The following is a 17617-nucleotide window of genomic DNA, read 5'->3' as shown; positions in this document are numbered from 1 at the left end:
TAGTTTAGAGATGAAAGGTAGCAGAGAGATATATCGAAGGTTATCAAGATTAGAGGGCTCAACAGAGGGATTTTTCAGAATGGGGGTGACAAGAGCATGTTTTATTTTAAAGATTCCAGTTGAGAGTGAGAAATTAAGGCTTTGATTAGACAGGAATTGGTATTGTGGAGAAGTTATGGAATGGGATCAATTGGGCAGGTAGAAGGGTGAGATGAAGCCAAAAGTTTTGAGACTTCCTCATTAATGACAGGGAAGAAGGAGGACAGAAGCGACTGGGGAGTATGGAGGGAGGGTGGTGGAAGTCTAGGGGGGGGTTTACTTCTGATGGTGTGAATTTTGTTTTGAAGTGCTCAGCAATATTTAAGCAGAGACAGATGTGCATGGAAAGAATGCAGAAGGGGAAAGAAGAGTGTAAAAGCAGAGAAAAGTTGTGCAAGTTTTTTTTTTTTTTTTAGAAAGGGAGTTCATGAGTGTAGTAAAGTATGTGTGTTTGGCTAGGGAAAAGCTTGTGTTATAGGAGTGCAGGGCAGATTTGTAGCTCCAGAATTCTGAGTGGGATTTGATCCAGTGACGCTCAAGTGCACTTGAATGTCTTTGTAAAACTTTTGTATGAGCAGTATGCCAAGGTTGAAGCAGTTTGGGTCTAGTGCATTTAGTGGCAGGAGCAAGCTCATTAAGGGCAGTGGTGAGTTTGCTATAGTAGACAAAAGTAGCCACATTAGGACAAGAGATGGCTGAGATATTAGAGTGAAGAGAGTCAAAGGAAGAAGAGAGATGTGACACGTCTAGAGCTTGCAAGTCATGGTAGATACATGTTTGGGGAACAGGAGAAAGGGCCTAATAATTAAAATTGGTGATGAAATAGTCATGTATAGCAGTGAGTTTGTTGCAAACGGATCAGGCGTTTCAGAGAGCACAGGAAAGATTAACTGGGTTCTTGGGTAGAGGGATAAGACTTTGGAATTTACACCGAAGGGAAGGAGACCATGGCCGTGACATAACTGGGATGGGGTAAGGGCCAGGGTTGGGGGAAATCTCCCCAGCTCCCAGCAATATGTTACATAATCTGCAACAGTTTATCTTTTACATTCTGTGATACTACTCCAGCCCATTATCTGGGTAACTACAATAACCCATGATCAAGGCCTTGTGTAGATGATCCGACTCATGCCCATAGACTGGCCTTGCTATGAGAGTGTGGCACTAAATATCTGTATGAATCCAGTGTGAATGGAATATGTGTTTAGCAGGGAATCTGTATGAGCCAGTGTGCAAGAAGCTCAGCAGCCCAAGAAGTCACGTAGATCCTCATTTTGCATCAATAGCAGATCTCGAAAAATCACTTACCTATGTGATAAGGTTTTGGTGTTTCATACAAATGAAAGTATTGCACATCTTTTACAAATGACCACAACACTGCCGCTCACTTAAAAATAGTTTTAATAATTTACAACCATTTTCCCCCCTCAAAGTATCAGCAAAAAAAGGTTCTTCAATTAACAAAGCCTTTGGAATGGCACGCTATAAGACATAATTCATTCATAAATCGTATTATTGTAACACTTTAAAGGGCAATGTAAACATGTCCAGGTCTAGTAACCCATGGTACCCAATCAGCAGGAAGCATTTACAGATTACCTGTTGGAAACATCCAAAAGGCTGTGGTGTGATACTAGACCTGGCACAGACTTTGTGACCTTTGTGACATTACCCCAGTTACAGCCATTCCAGCTGCCTCCATAGACTGAAAAAAAAGTGTTATCATAAACCCTGTGACAAAAGGATATTGATGAGGATAAAGCTAAGGTCACCCCAATATGACATTGTGCAACCCTGTTTCTCGTAGGCGAGCCTGTGCTACAGCCATTGTATATTTAAAAAAGAAAATTGAGGAAGAAGTCAGAAATCGAATGCAACTGGTTGCGCCTTTATCAAGTAATGGATGTGTCCTCCTTACACAGACATGTCACCTCAGTGATCCACATACATTTACCTGCCACATTATAGTGTCTTCTTTCAGCAATTACATCCCATGCAGAAGTTGCTCACCTATAATAATAATAATAATAAGTCATCTTTCTTCACGTTCAGACATTTGGTTTAACGGATTAAAGGGTAACTAACCACTTCAGAAGTATTCTAAGATCTGCAGCTCAGTCCAGCTGGCATCAGTCAACTCAAAATGCAGAAAATATTACCAGTAAGGAAGTAACAAGCGTTCCTTCATGGTGCTGCCCTCCTCCTCTACATTTTACCCGCTCCTCTCTAAGGTTGTTGTGTGGTTTTGTTTTGTAGAACAAGCAAACAATCTTGTTCATTGGGAGAATGCATCAGACACACAAAACCCTAAGGCATTTCAGTAGCACAAACCCAAAAAAGAATCCATCAGCGCAGAATTGGTGCAAAACCAAACAATACAGAAAATAACTATTTTATACAAATACATTTCATATACCTTTACTCTCAGTATAAGCCATAGAAGTTCATTTCAAGAAGCAATAAATGCCCGGGAGGAGCAAACCAGACATAAAAGCCTTTTTCCCCTGAATACAAGTAGGAAAGCGGAATACTTTTCTGTAATACTAAGGGAATAGAACAGCTGTTTAAGGTCACAGAACAGTGAATGTGATTGTAACAGAATAATCTCACTAAAGGCACAATGACCGTTAATTTGTCTCTAGTCCTATAATACACTGGGCAAATCTATACGTATGGCAGTACCTATGGCAGCCAGCTGTAGGTGGACCATTGGAAGAAAAAATGTAATTGGTTGCCATGAGTTACTGCCAAGGTGTAAATTTGTCCAGTGTTAATAAATAAGGTCCCCCACATGCAGAGAAACATTTCACCACCTGAGCTGCCTGCCGTAGACATCAATGTGCGTGTTCAAATTGAACTGAAGAAAAAGAGGCCTTAAGACTAACTATGGAATATTCCAAATTTAAAGGAAAGGGGTGTACAGTCCCACCCACACAGGAAGCCTTGTTGTGATTTCATTGCTCTAAGTCCAATAGCTTATTTCAACCAATCATCTAGGAGGCCAAATTGCACCATTTTGATCATTTTTCCTGCACATTACAGAGTGAATACAACAAGGCCAGCGAAATACAATGTACTGTTGCAGGACTATATCTTCCTAAATGCTTCCACGGGCCAGCACAAGATGGGTGCAAGGGTGGGTAGTCCTCCAACAGCTGGAATAGGCTACTTCAGGTTAGATTAATATTTCTTCATAGGTTTCAACACTCGGAAAGGTTTAAGTTCCTATTTCCTCACAGTATGAAGGTAACTAACATCTATCTTAAAGAAAGAATGATGGAATAAAGTATGGACATTACATCCTTACTCCTATATCCAATACTGACAGCTTTCCAAAGATTGCCAAGTCCAATACGAATCAAGTTCATAATCTGTTAGGGAGGAGGGTCTCTGAATGACTAAAATCTGACAGTCCTAAAAAAACAAAAAATCCCCCTCCTAAATAAGATGGTTACATAAAGACTCCAAAAATAGTCTCCGAGATTGAGCAGTTCTGTATAGTTAGAGCTACATTCTAGCTACAATTTGTACATTATATACAGCAGTACAGTACAAAAGGGAGCAGCCATCCACAGTGCGACGTCGTTAAAATCCAGAATCTGGACTGATAAATAGTGCAGAGAAAGCAAATAGCAGGAACACAATGCCTCCGATGATCGTCACTGAAAAACAGGATTCAATATGTCTTATTATATAGACATTATGGAAAGGATAACACAAAATTAGGAACAGCAAATCACAGAGTAGTAGTAGTAGTACTGAGTAGTACAGAGTGAAATGTATTCAATTTTTCTTTCAGTAAAGGTATAGGATTCTATTATATGAAAACATGTAGTTCAGAAATAAGACAATGCCATTGCCCATAGTGTCCTATAGAAACATACTGTAATGTTTGACTAATTTTGTATTCTTAATCGTTTTAGTAGCCTTAAAGGAACAGTTACACCAACAACTGAAAGTGTTTCAAAATAATGACAATATTATGTAGTGTTGCACTACACTGGTAAAACTGATGTGTTTGCTTCAGAAACAAAGAAGTTTATATAAACAAGCTGCTGTGTAGCCATGTGGGCAGCCATTCCAAAGGTGGCTATACACGGGCCGATAAAAGCTGACGACAGACCGTGTCGGCAGCTTATTGGCCCGTGTATGGGGCCCCCCGACGGGCTTCACCGATCCAGATTCGGCCAGATCTCGATCGGATGGGACAAAAAATCCAGTCGGATCGCGGCCGCATCTATTCGTTGATGCGGTCCCGCGATCCGACCACCCGTTAGGCATCGTTAGGATCCGATCGTTGGACCATAGGGCCCACGATCGGATCAGCCCGATATTGCCCACCTCAAGGTGGGCATATTGGAGGGAAATCCGCTTGTTTGGCGACATCGCCAAACGAGCGGATCTCTCCATGTATGGCCACCTTTATCTAAAAAAGGAGAAAAGGCACAAGATGCACAGCAGAAAACAGATAAGCTCTGTAGTATACAATGAGATTCTTCAGAACGTATCTGTTATCAACTGTGTACTGTAATGTGCTTGAATGGCTGCCCCTATGGCTACACAGCTGCTTGTTTATATAAACTATAGTTTTGTTTCTGAAGCAAACCCACCAGTTTGATCAATGCAGACCAACAGGACATGATATTGTCATTTCTTTTAAACAGTTTAATTTTTTGGTGTTACTGTTCCTTTAATCCTTTGTGTCAGGAGGCACTTGGGTCAGTTGATGACTTTGTGTTGCAGCTGGAAACCAGAAAATGTTAAATACCAAGGCACTGGCACTGAAATCCCTGTGTGATAATGTTGTAGAATTTGCAGGGAGTTGCAGAGAGTGAAATACTGAGACAATCTGCTATTGGCTTTTACTTCTATCATTTGTGGTTTGTGAATTAGCCATTCTATAACATACTATGGGGCACATTTACTAAAAGGCGAAGTGACTAACGATGGCGATGATTCGCCAGCGTGACGTCATTTCGTTACTTTGCCGATTTACTAATGGGTGCAGGCGTCACTTTGCTAGTGAAGGAGATAGATGCTAGCGTTGCTTCGCACTCTAACGCCTGGCGAATTTTCGCTCTATCGAATGGACGTAACTCCACAAATTCACTAAGATGCGAATTATACTGAACGTTACATCATTCGCCAGATTTGCCTTCGCCAGCTCAGACCAGGCAAAGTGCATAGGACTTCTTCAATTTTTGGTGCTAAATTTTTCAAGTCCGAAAAAACGCTGGCATCTTTTTCCTTTTTTCAGAGTGATTAACTGCAAAGGTCCGTAAAAATTTTTTTTTTTGGGGTAACCGGGTTCCCCTCTCCATTTTCCAACATATGGAACATAAACTATACAGTAGGCTCATGTGTTCCTTGGACTTGTGTAATGTAATGTATTTGCTTTACTTTATCATTTCCTGCCGTATGCAAATTAGGCAACGATAATACATCTTCGCTTTGATTGCCAAAGTAGCGATAGCGAAAATTTGCCAGAATTCGGAGCCCTGGACGCAACTTTGCATCCTAGTAAATTAGTGTTGTCTGAGCAAATTTTCACCTGGCGAAGTTAAGCGATGAGTGTGAAGCCGTCGCTGGCGAATTTTCGCAGCTTGGTAAATTTACCCTTATGAGTTAATGCATAGATGAACCACTCCTTTAAAATCAATGGTGTTAGAAGGGTTGAAGGTGGTGTTTACTGTTGCATAAAATTTAGTAAGGCCTTCCACAGCACTAAACATGGTTATGGATATATGGCTTAACTCTCATTCTTTCATTCAGGAATATGCAAAGCAGTAAAAAAACATTCAAAACTACTGTACAAATGGCAGATAATGGAAAATACAGCTGTAAAACATCCCTAACAAGAGTTTCACTTACCAGTCCTAACCGAGATTTTCTGTGCTATCATTCTTCCTCCAATAACCGCTAAACCAGTGCATAAGCAATGGCCAATTGTACCCCCCACAGCAACACCAAAAGGATCCTGTAGAGCAAGAAAAACAAGGAGGTATCAATTGAAAAAGTAATTCATTACTATAACTGCCAAGAGACCGTTGTCCTGCAATTATCTATAGTAGCTCTCTAAGGCAAGGAGACAATATACAGTATAATACAATTATCCATAATGCTGTTATTCAGCAGCATTTTCAATGCTCTCTAATCATTGATCAGGGTAGGACATTGTTCCGAAATCCATTTACTAACCTTCTAATAATACAACCTGTGAAAGTTTAGGGATCCTATCCAACACACACAGTCTGCAATACAGGTATGGGACCTGTTATCCAGAATGCTCGGGACCTGGGGTTTTCCGGGTAACAGATCTTTCCGTAATTTGGGTCTTCATGCCTTAAGTCTACTAGAAATTCATTTAAATATTAAATAAACCGAATAGGCTGATTTTGTTTCCAGTAAGGATTAATTATATCTTAGTTGGGATCAAGTACAAGCTTCTGTTTTATTATTACAGAGAAAAAGGAAATCATTTTTAAAAATTTGGATTATTTGGATAAAATGGAGTCTATGGGAGACAGCCATTCCGTAATTCGGAGCTTTCTGGATATCGGGTTTCCGGATAAGGGATCCTATACCTGTACTAGCAAAGTTCATAAGCAGATTTCTCAAGACATTTCTCAGAATGGCTGTGCACTTACCTCTCTGGCTGCAAGAACGATGGTTGTGAGTTGTGAGCGATCTCCCCACTCGGCCAAGAAAGTCAGTGTGAAAGCTTGGACAAAAATTGGGGATATACACGGCATCCACCTTTTCTTGGGCACTGTTGGCCCAGCGCCGGTTTCCATATCCCCGGTCCCATTTAGCAGTTTTGTTCTTTGAAGCTAAAAAGGGAATACAATGGATTAGAATAGAACATGAAATAAATGTAACAGCGGATGGGAAGAGGGTGCTAGTTGTAGATAAACTGATATAGTACTATCTTACTGGAGACACAGAAAGACTAATAGTCTGGCAAGTGAAAATGGTGGCAAAGACGGCGGCAAACCAAGAAATGCTATAGGTTGCTCCAGTCTCAAATGTATCTTGACAGCGCTATATAAATAAATGATGAGGATGAACAGCTTCACTGAACAATTAATGCAGCAGGACCACTGCTCTTGAAGAATCTTAAATAAACAGTAACACAAAGGAATGACAATATAATGTACTGTTGCCCTGCACTTGTACAACTGGCGTTTTTGCTTCAAAAAGACTACTATAGTTTATATGAACAAGGTGCTGTGTAGCCCTTGGAGCAGCCATTCAAGCACAGGATACACAGTAGATAAGTGCAGAGGAATCCCATTGTATGCTACACATCTTATCTGTTATTTGCTGTGTATCCTGTGCCTTTTCTCCCTTTTCATCTTTGAATGGCTGCCCCCATGGCTACACAGCAACGTATTTACTGTAAACTATAGTTGTGTTTCTGAAGCAAACACACCAGTTTTACCATAGCAGAGCAATACTGCATTATATTTCCATTACTTCAAGACACTTTTCTGTTTTATAGTGTCACTGTTCCTTTAAGTACAACTGCTGTTTTATTCAGCAGTATACTAATCTAGCGTTACCCCATTTGTTTATAGAGAGGAAAGAATATCAGCTAGCAATGTATTTATATTCCTTTTCAGTTCTATGTTGTATTGTTTTGTTCCTAAATCACATCTATAGTGAACTGCCAAACTTGCTAGAAACTAGCCAAACTTGTTTTTAGAAACTAGAAGCATGCATGGAGGAATTCCTCACTAGCAAGGTGTTGCTAGTGGTGTTGGCCACAACATAACCTGTACATAGTGCTATGATCAGACATTTGGATATCGGATAACTTTTGCCTTGGAAATGCCACTGTGGGGGATGATGTAAATAATTGTACCCAACTTTTATGTAAGTGCCAAATTCTGTGTAACTGCTCTCTTGTTTACATTTTCTTTGTTTCTGTAAAATGAAAACCTTTACAAAAATAAAAAAGTAAACTTCTACACACTTACTGCAGTCACTTTAGCATTAAGTTTGGAGCATAGGACTCTCTGTGGTCTTTGTAGCCTCCATTTTGTATCAGGATGAATACAGTGCATTTGTGTATTAAAAAGGGATGAAATTTGTGTTCTGTCTACTCCACACTGTACCAAAGATCTGGACTATCCAACTAAGGCAGGGATGGATGTGACCTTCAAGGGTTTTTATTGGCTCAGCCATGAGCAAGATCTCCACAGGCCTCTTTGTATAACATCACTGTGTAATAATAAAACTGACCTCAAGCATGTGACATAGCAGAAAACTGACCTACAGCATGGAACGACATGTGCAGCACTTTGCCAGATAAGAACACGGTTTATTTGATCAGTCAAACCTACTTAGAGGATGTAAAAAAAAACCCCATAAAATTGCTTTTTTTAGCACTTTTCTTTCATTTTCTAATTTTAAACATTTAGGGCAGATTTATTACGATTTGAGTTGTTTTTTTCCATGGCAATTCGAGTTGTATTTTTTTGGTCAAAACTCACATTTTCAGGCTAAAAAAAACCTTGAATATTTGACATTTATTATACCTCGACCCTGGAAATAGATTGAATCCGAAAATACACCATCTAAAACCTGTCGAGATTCTGTAGACGTCAATGGCAGAGGTCCCTGGAACTATTTGAAGAAGTTAACAGCCTGCTTGATGTTTGCGTTTTTTTCTTGGGTTTTGGCCAAACTCGAACTCAACTAGAACTCGCAGAATCAGGTTTTTGACATTCGCGTTTTTTTAAGTGAGGTACCATTTGAGTTTCGAGGTCAAAAAAAACAAAAAAAAAAAAAAACCTTTAACATTTGACCATTGATAAATCCACCCCTAAGAGATATTAGCAGCTTTTGGCAATGTAGTTCTCTTTATTATTGAGTTGACAGCCTGTGAAACTGTGCCAGGCTGAAGGGCCACAACTAGGGGTAGGCAGAATATCTGATTGCAATTCCAGTGTTGGTAGTACAGCATTGCAAGTGAGCAAGCAGGGTCATGCACTTGGTTCTGCATCCACTTTATTCTGGCTGTCAGTGCAGCTTTGAGATGCTCCAAAAGGCAAAAAGCACCTGCCTAGTCTACTGTACAGCTCTCTGTGTACAAGTAACATTATATAAATCAAAATATACATACCCACTCGATTAAACTAGGGGGCTGCTTATCCCTTTAACAGTCCTCAAAGTACTGGTGTGCAAACAGTCCATTCTGCAGCATAAAGTTGCTCTTATCATTCAGTCAAAAATAAAAAACCTCTCAAAGGATACGTAAACCTTTAAAATAAGTTGAAATTGACGAGGGGGCTATTCTAAGCACTTCTACAGTGTACATTTATTATTTTTTTTCTTTTAATTCCAAGATATTAAAGGATACATGTACTGTTAATAAGAATGAATTGTTACAACAGTGCCACCTCTGGTCATTTTCCCACCAGTCTGACCACCAAGTAGTCGAAGAACGAAAGAGGCTGATCTGATGTTCTTCTGCTTAGGAAAGATGTGAGAAAAGTTATCTGAGGTTTCTTTTTTTTTCCTAAGCAGAAGAACATCATCAGAGCAGCCTCTTTCTTTTCTCCAAACAACTTCCTTTGACTACTTGGTGGTCAGACTGGTGGGAAAATTACCTGCAGGTGGGGCTGTTGTGACAAAATTCATTCAGAATAACAGCACGTGTATCCTTTAATATCTTGGAATTAAAAGAAAATAAATAATGAATGTACATTTCAGAAGTGCTTAGAATAGCCCCCTCATCAATTTTACAGTCACTTATTTTTAAGGTTTACTCGTCCTTTAAGAGCAGGGTTTCTGTCCACTTTAAATCAGTACAGGGGATGCATGCAAGATCTACAACTTACTTCTTCATCTTTTCTCTTGATTTCTGCTTGAACTTCTTCCAGCTCTTCCTGGCCTTCATCTGGGCTCATCTTTAATCCCTCCCGAAGCATTCGGAGACCGAATATTGCAAACAACGCAGTCGACACATAATACGTATAGACTCTGGGAATAACAGTAGTGGCGTACCCAAACAAAACTGAAAGACCAAAGTCAACATGTGAGTTCTTGAAGAAAAAAGAACATAAAAAAAAACTATTTAAGTGAACACATCACTGAAGCACTTAGCAATATATCCACACAAACAGGCTTTTTGTTCATTTGTATACAGGAATCTTGGGAAGGAAAACCAGTTTCTCTACTAAAACAGTGTTCTCCCTAGAAAATAAATTGGTGGACGGGGAAAAAAAACAAAAAAACTGTGTGCCTCTCCCACCCTAATAGAACGGTATCTGCAGAAACCGGTAGGACTGTGTTCTTTTGCAAATATCCCTGCTGACTTCTAAAAGAAGAATTATAATAAAGTGCAAGAGGTGGGGCTACAGGGAAACCAGGTGATCTGCCAGGCAAAAAGGCCCATGGGAGAACACTGTAAAATGTAAACTTTCATGGAATGCCCTCCAGGCTAAATATTACTGGCATGGCAGTTGCTGTTAACTGATGCATGAGAGTCATTTAGAAGATACATACGTGGAGTTTATTCCACAACTCTAAAAGAAACTATGGATATAAAAAATACAGCTATATATCCAGTATATGACACATCCATTATACACATAGGTAATCTGTTACTTTTACAGGAGCGTAAAGACTCTTTAATATGATGACTTACAGTAAGGGGAGTATTATTCACATATAAAACTTATAGTTCTGTAGTTAAAGCTTTCTGAGAAATTATGCTGTTCCCCATTGGGATCTAAAGTGTTCACTCATTGTACAAGTACTATACACACACACACTTGCTTTTTTTGTATTGTAAACACTGCTAGATATTGCTCCAAAACACAGGTGAAATGTGCCTGCTCACCTGATAAGCATGTCATGAGTCCCAGGGCAAGCATGGCTCCAGCCAGTACAATGAGCCGATTATACCTCATTGCCATTATGGCTGCTATAAAGAAGGTCTTGTCTCCAAGCTCCGACACAATAATGACTGAGATAGCAGCCACGAAGGCATGGATAAATCCAAGATTGGTAGTAGAGGAGAGCTCCATGTTGTTGGAGAGGACCGCTGGAATCTCAGTAAGCATTTTCTGTGGGGTTAAGAGACATAATGGATTATGAAACCATATAATAACCCTTGAGACGAGTTTAATCTTATACACCAGAGATCAGCATGGGGAAGTTCCTATTTTATATTCATACAGTGAGCATGTACAGTAGACTGTGAACCCATTAATAACATTTTGCATAAGGAACGCAAATGTTCTCTGCAAAGAAGCAGCATTTCAATATTCTTGTATTGCACATTTTCAATTATTTGTTAAGTTATTTGCAAATGAAATCACTATAGAATGAATATCTGTCCGTGTACCATGGAATTAACAGACTCTATATTCCACAATGCCTCGAACACTTCAGTGACTCCCTTAATTTGCAGACATGTCAATTATTATTTATTATTATTATTATTATTAAACAGTATTTTTAGAGTGCCAACATAATATGCAGCGCTGTAAAATTAATGTGCTTATACAAAGAAATCACATGAATTACATACATATAACATACAGAGTTACATATAGGGATGCAGTGAATCCAGGATTCAGTTCGGGATTTGGCCTTTTTCAGCAGGATTCGGATTTGGCCAAATCCTTCTGCCTGGCCAAACCAAATCCTAATTTGCAAATGCAAATTAGGGGCAGGGAGGGAAATCACATTACTTTTTGTCACAAAACAAGGAAGTAAAAAATGTTTTCCCCTTCCCACCTCTAATTTGCATATGCAAATTAGGATTCGGTTCGGTATTCGGGGGTTCGGCCGAATCCAAAATAGTGGATTTGGTGCATCCCCAATTATATATATAACAACCAGTACCGGTACAAAAGGTGAGGAGGGCCCTGTGCAAAAGAGCTTACAATCTAAAGGGGAAGGAAATGAGACACAAGGTGGCGGTAGTGGGACAAAATAAGCAGGTGAGAGATGTAGCATATGGTATTGCATTTGGTAGTTAAGCAGATTGAGGTGTGTTTTTTAAGTATCTTTTAAGAGATCTTTTGAAAGCAGAATGTTTGGGAGGAAGTCAGACAGACTATGGGAGAGAATTCCAAAGGAGGGGTGAAGCCCTTACAAAGTCTTGAATATGACCGTGAGAAGGTAATGAGAGAAGAGTTGAGGAGCAGGTCAACAGAGGAGCGTAGTAAGCGGCTGGGTGTGTATCTAGAGATTAGTTCAGAGATGTAGGGTGGGGCAGAGTTATGAAGTGCTTTGAATGTCAGGGTCATTAGTTATTCTGAAAGGTAGTGGAAGCCAGTGCAGGGATTGGTATTATGTAACTGATTATACACTGTGCCACTCCTATGATAACCCCATGACTGCCATTCGGGCTTCAGAAACATGAGACCACAGACCTCACAAAGGCACTGAATATTGACACTGACATCAATAAGTTTAAATACATTCACAGATTATGCGGCAGATTTATCAACGATCCACTGTGGAAGCCTCCTGGCTCGCTCATTATGCGCACGTGTGACATCATAAACAGGTACATAATTGGCAATCTGGAGCGGCCCACGGGTGCTCTCTCCAGGGGAAGGTGGCATAGTGCTGAAAGGGGTTATCTTTTTCAAAAAATAGTATTGCTCCCCCCTGCAATCAAAGTGTGTGCTCTATTAGCCTGCACTTCTGGTGGGGGAAACAATACTCCCCAATAGTTGTCTTTTAATTTGATTTAGAACAGACAAGTGCATGTTTGTTCACATTCAAACCCTTTTTTTTAGTTCAGTGGTTTCCATTTCATATTTTTTTTACCACTGTTCAAAAATGTAAGTGTAAAGTTTAATTTTTCGCCTTCTTATGTCTTTCTAAAGCAGTACTGGGGTGGGGGGGTCACCAACTCTGTAACTGTTCTGAATTAAAACATTTCTTATCTTTGTCCCTGCTGAACAGAATCCCTGGGTTTCATTACAATCAGCAGAATTGATACAATAGTTGCTAATATTCCCACAGATGCTGCTGAGAAATGTATCAACTAATGTAGCAAATTGTAACAGTTCAGAATCTGCACCTGAATTACTGAGCTGCCAGACAAACACCAGGAAGAGACAAGGAAGTCAGGAACGTTAAACTTTAATTTTGGAAAAATTGTCAAAAATAAAATCTAGAAAGCAACTGAAAAAAGTATTTATTTCTGGTGAACAATCTGAACTAATAAACTTTAAAAAGTGCTTGGAAGGTGAACAAAGCCTTTAACTACAGCGACAGGGAATAAAACCTGTTGTAGTTACTTCCATCTATTTCCCCATAGACACTAGTATAATATATATTAGAATACAATAATATAATATATTAAATATATTGATAATGGGTTGAGTGCAGAGGACTCATATGTATTTTGTGGTCACAGCCTCATTGCACCCCCGCCTAATGGTTTTAAAAATTAGTGGTGAGCACAACTTTCCCTTGTTTGTTATAGTTATACAGGAGCAGTGACCAGCTCCATGTTGTAGCTCCCACCCCCTCCAACTATAGTCAGGTGATCCCACTGGTGTCTAATAAAAGGGCAGCCAAGTTTGGGAGTTTTACTTTGAAAGCAGCAAGTGAGTTGCAGGTAAAACTTAGTCCCTTTGTAAAATGTATAATGAAGCAATAGAATTCTTAATGAATCAGATGAAAATTAAGCGTAGGACTGGCCAGATATGGGATGACTGACGTAGTTGGCCAGCTTAAATATATTGCAATATATGGGAGTGTTTTTATACAGGTCATGGAACTCAGGTAACTTCTAATATCCTCATATTTTGCAACAGGGGTTACTTTATTTATTATAACAAGTTTCAGTGAGTCATGTGACAGAAATGACATCACTACTCACCGTTTATAAGGATATTATTTACAGGATATTCATGGCTTTTGTGTATTATATATATATATATATATATATATATATATATATATACACACACACACACACACACACACATAATCAGGAGCTGCCATACATCTTAACAGAGAATTTTCATTGAGTTGTGACTCTCCAAACAAGCATCAGTCACCTATAGCAGTGGCCATTGCTTGTTCTCTAATAAATGCCACATAAGAAGTGTATTGCAGAACTAGTGACAACGGGCCGATTCAATGAAACTTGTACATTTACTTGTGATGTACACGTGACCCCTGTCTCCTGTGACTCTAACACAAAGGGCTGCGAGTGAAGAAAACTATTAGTAGCGGCCAGTGTGGTGCCCGGGAAGAGAAGATAGAAGGTGGAGGGTATGAGATATCCCCAGCCCCGGGGGTCAGTAGCCGCAGCAGATCATATCGACACCGCCCAACAATACCGGTTTTTTCGTGGTACAGCCCCGATCTTCTTAATACAGTCCGCAATCGCTGCTTAAACGTCCCGCAACGCCGCCGATATCCAGCTCCTCGGCTCCAGCCGGACAGCTAAACCCGACGTCACAGGCCTCATCTCGCGAGAGTGTGACGTCAGGACTACACGCGTATAAGCGCAGTGACGCGGCACTAAGCCACATTAGGCTGTGAGGAAATAGCTCAGCGTTGCGCAATTATTAACAGCCAACAAGAGACATTTGTATGTGGAGGGCACGGCAGGCACTTTGGTTTTTCTTGTGCTGTCAGAGCCTCTTCAACCAATCTGACTTAAAGTCGCAGCTTTTTTTGCAAACTAGGGTCAGGTGGCGTCATCTTCTCAGGTTTTCTTTGTACTTCAAGATTTATCACACAATGGCTGGATTAGGGGGGCGACAATGAGTGAAATTCACCAAAAGTAAAGTTATGATAAAGACACACAGGGGTTCAAATTGGCTTGCTGACACACCCAGGCTGAAAATCAGTCTCTACATGAGCATTAGCCTAGTCTGCCTGCTGCACCTATTGCCACCTGGCCCCTATTTTACCTGCCCGGCCTGTAAAAATGATGGCTGATCCCAATGTTATTAATAGGGAAAAAAGATAAATATATAGGAAGGGCAGTATTTTTTTCCAGAAAAGGCGCAAAAACCCTCCCCCATGGCCTACCCGTCCCGCTGGGCAAATGCCCCTAACTTGTTACTTACCCTTCTGCGCAGGTCCAGTCCAGGGAGTTCACCGACGACATCTTCTTCCACGCGATCTTCTTCCTGCTTTGACCGGCGCATGCGCCAAAAGTACATTGTGACTTTTGGCGCATGCACAGTAGGTCTGTACCGTCGAAATGCTCCTACTGCGCATGCGCCAAAACGCCGTTCAAAGCAGGAAGATCGCGTGGAAGAAGATGGCGCCTGTGAACTCCATGGACTGCACCTGCGCAGAAGGGTAACAAGTTAGAGACATTTGCCCAGCGGGAGGTGTAGGCCAGGGGGGAGGAGGGAGGGTGGGCAACACACGGGAGGGTTTTTGTGGCAACTAGGTTTCCTTCCCCTTTAAGGGCTGTGATTGGCTGATAGCCCCTATGACATAGGGGCTATCAGATAGCCAATCACAGCCCATACTATGTGGACTGACAGACTACAGGAGGCTCTGTTTGGCAGTACACCTGGTTTTTATGCAACCAAAACTTGCCTCCAAGCCTGGAATTTAAAAATAAGCGACTGCTTTAAGGCCACCAGGAGCAACATCCAAGGAGTTTATGAGCAACATGTTGCTTATGAGCCACTGGTTAGGGATCATTGGTTTAGAACATGGTTTAAAATGGACCAAAAGTAACTTTTGGCTTTTCATTTATTAGGGACAACATATTCTCTGATTTGAGAGATTATAAAATGAAATGTATTAGCTCCTTTGTTCATAGTGGGGTCAGTGCATTTTCTTTGTGTAAAACAAATGACAAAAAGGGGTAAATACAATAACTGAAACTTCCCAAAAGTAATCGAGTTTTTATGCACTTTTTTTTTTTTTGGCTTAGGAAGGTCCAAGTGTTTTATGTGAGAGTTTTGGACAGATTTTTCGCAATTTAGGGACAAAAAAGGGGCTAATTTAAGAGAAGACAACAGATGAAATATACCAACAGTATTATTACGTTTTTAAGCTTTCATATTGTGACGTCATGTTATTGTGACTTGGAAGTAGGCTGTGAAATCTCTGAACTGGGAGTAACAGGGTATTGACCTTGTGATTGGCCAGAGTCTGGGAGAGGGGGTAGTCAGGGAAACTACAATATCATGCGTGAGTGACTGTTAGAATTTTGATGCCATATTGCCATATGAAGACAAACACCCTATTGATGCATTTTTAAACAATTAAAGGCAGTGATATTTTGAATGCATTTTTTGTGTCCCCGGTCTCTTCTCTGCATAAGAAACCTGCTTTCCTCCCATTATAAAAGCTAATCTTCCCACATTGCTTACATAAAATTTTGTACTTGATGAAAATTCTTAATATTGCTTATCTCATCATGTGCCAGTTCTCGAAGTTGCCAGAAAGACATCTCATCCCAAGGGCTGATGAACTTTGTAATACAGATATAACAGCATTCTTCATTTCCCCGGGAACTTTCTGCCTCCATCAGGACTTATGCCACAAGAGGCTAAGGATGTGGCACCAGTGCTCTGCTATACCTTCACTCAAATCAAAGAATGTTGAAATGTATGGCATCACTCACTAGTGCCAGCTCAGCATCAATAGTAACGGCATAAACCAGATTAAAAAGGCCTGCATGATGCAAAGCGATTGGTGAGAGTTTAAGAATATCAATAACAAGATATGACATGAGTATGCAACCAAAGGGTACTGAATACACACCTGGACCCAATATGGGTTACACAGTGCAACACCTCTATGCTTAATGGTCATGATTAGAGCAATTCTGTGAATAAATATGGTTTACAAGGCAGTTAATCATTTAAATACTTCTGCACTGTTGTTCAGCTATAAAAACTTTACAGGGACAAACATATCTTTACACTCAAATTTAGTCTTTGGAATTGGTGCCTTAAAGGTAATCTACACACAAAAAAAAAAAAAAATTTAATAAATCAGTTAATAGTGCTGCTCCATTGCTGAAATCCATTTCTCAAAAGAGCAAACAGATTTTTTTTATATTCAATTTTGAAATCTGACATGGGGCTAGACATGGTCAATTTCCCAGCTGCCCAAGTCATGTGACTTGTGCTCTGATAAACTTCAACCACTTTTTACTGCTGTACTGTAAGTTGGAGTGATACCCCCCCCCCCTTCCTTCCCCCCCAGCAGCCAAACAAAAGAACAATGGGAAGGTAACCAGATAACAGCTCCCTAACACAAGATAACAGCTGCCTGGTAGATCTAAGAACAACACTCAATAGTAAAAACCCATGTCCCACTGAGACACATTCAGTTACATTGAGAAGGAAAAACAGCAGCCTGCCAGAAAGCATTTCTCTCCTAAAGTGCAGGCACAAGTCACATGACCAGGGGCAGCTGGGAAATTGACAAAATGTCTAGCCCCATGTCAGATTTCAATATTGAATATAAAAAAAATCTGTTTGCTCTTTTGAGAAATGGATTTCAGTGCAGAATTCTGCTAGAGTAGCACTATTAACTGATGTGTTTTGAAAAAAACATGTTTTCCGATGACAGGATCCCTTAAACTATGCCCTTCCATATTGGGAACTAT

At 40.2% G+C, this 17617-nt stretch overlaps 1 protein-coding gene across 1 annotated transcript; it reads right to left on the bottom strand.

The window, feature by feature from the left end:
* Window positions 1-1423: 1423 nt before the first annotated feature.
* On the bottom strand, window positions 1424-14470 carry tmem165.L (transmembrane protein 165 L homeolog). Its single transcript, NM_001095758.1, is given in 6 exon segments — window positions 1424-3701; window positions 5911-6016; window positions 6687-6869; window positions 9885-10060; window positions 10889-11114; window positions 14364-14470. Coding segments are annotated over 5 exon segments (729 nt in total). The 5' UTR covers window positions 11076-11114; window positions 14364-14470; the 3' UTR covers window positions 1424-3624.
* Between the last annotated feature and the right edge of the window lie 3147 nt (window positions 14471-17617).

The sequence above is a fragment of the Xenopus laevis genome, chromosome 1L (assembly GCF_017654675.1).
Source record: "Xenopus laevis strain J_2021 chromosome 1L, Xenopus_laevis_v10.1, whole genome shotgun sequence".
Taxonomy (NCBI): Eukaryota; Metazoa; Chordata; class Amphibia; order Anura; family Pipidae; genus Xenopus; species Xenopus laevis.
Note: the sequence above shows the minus strand (reverse complement) of the source record. Positions and strands in the feature narration are given on the sequence as shown.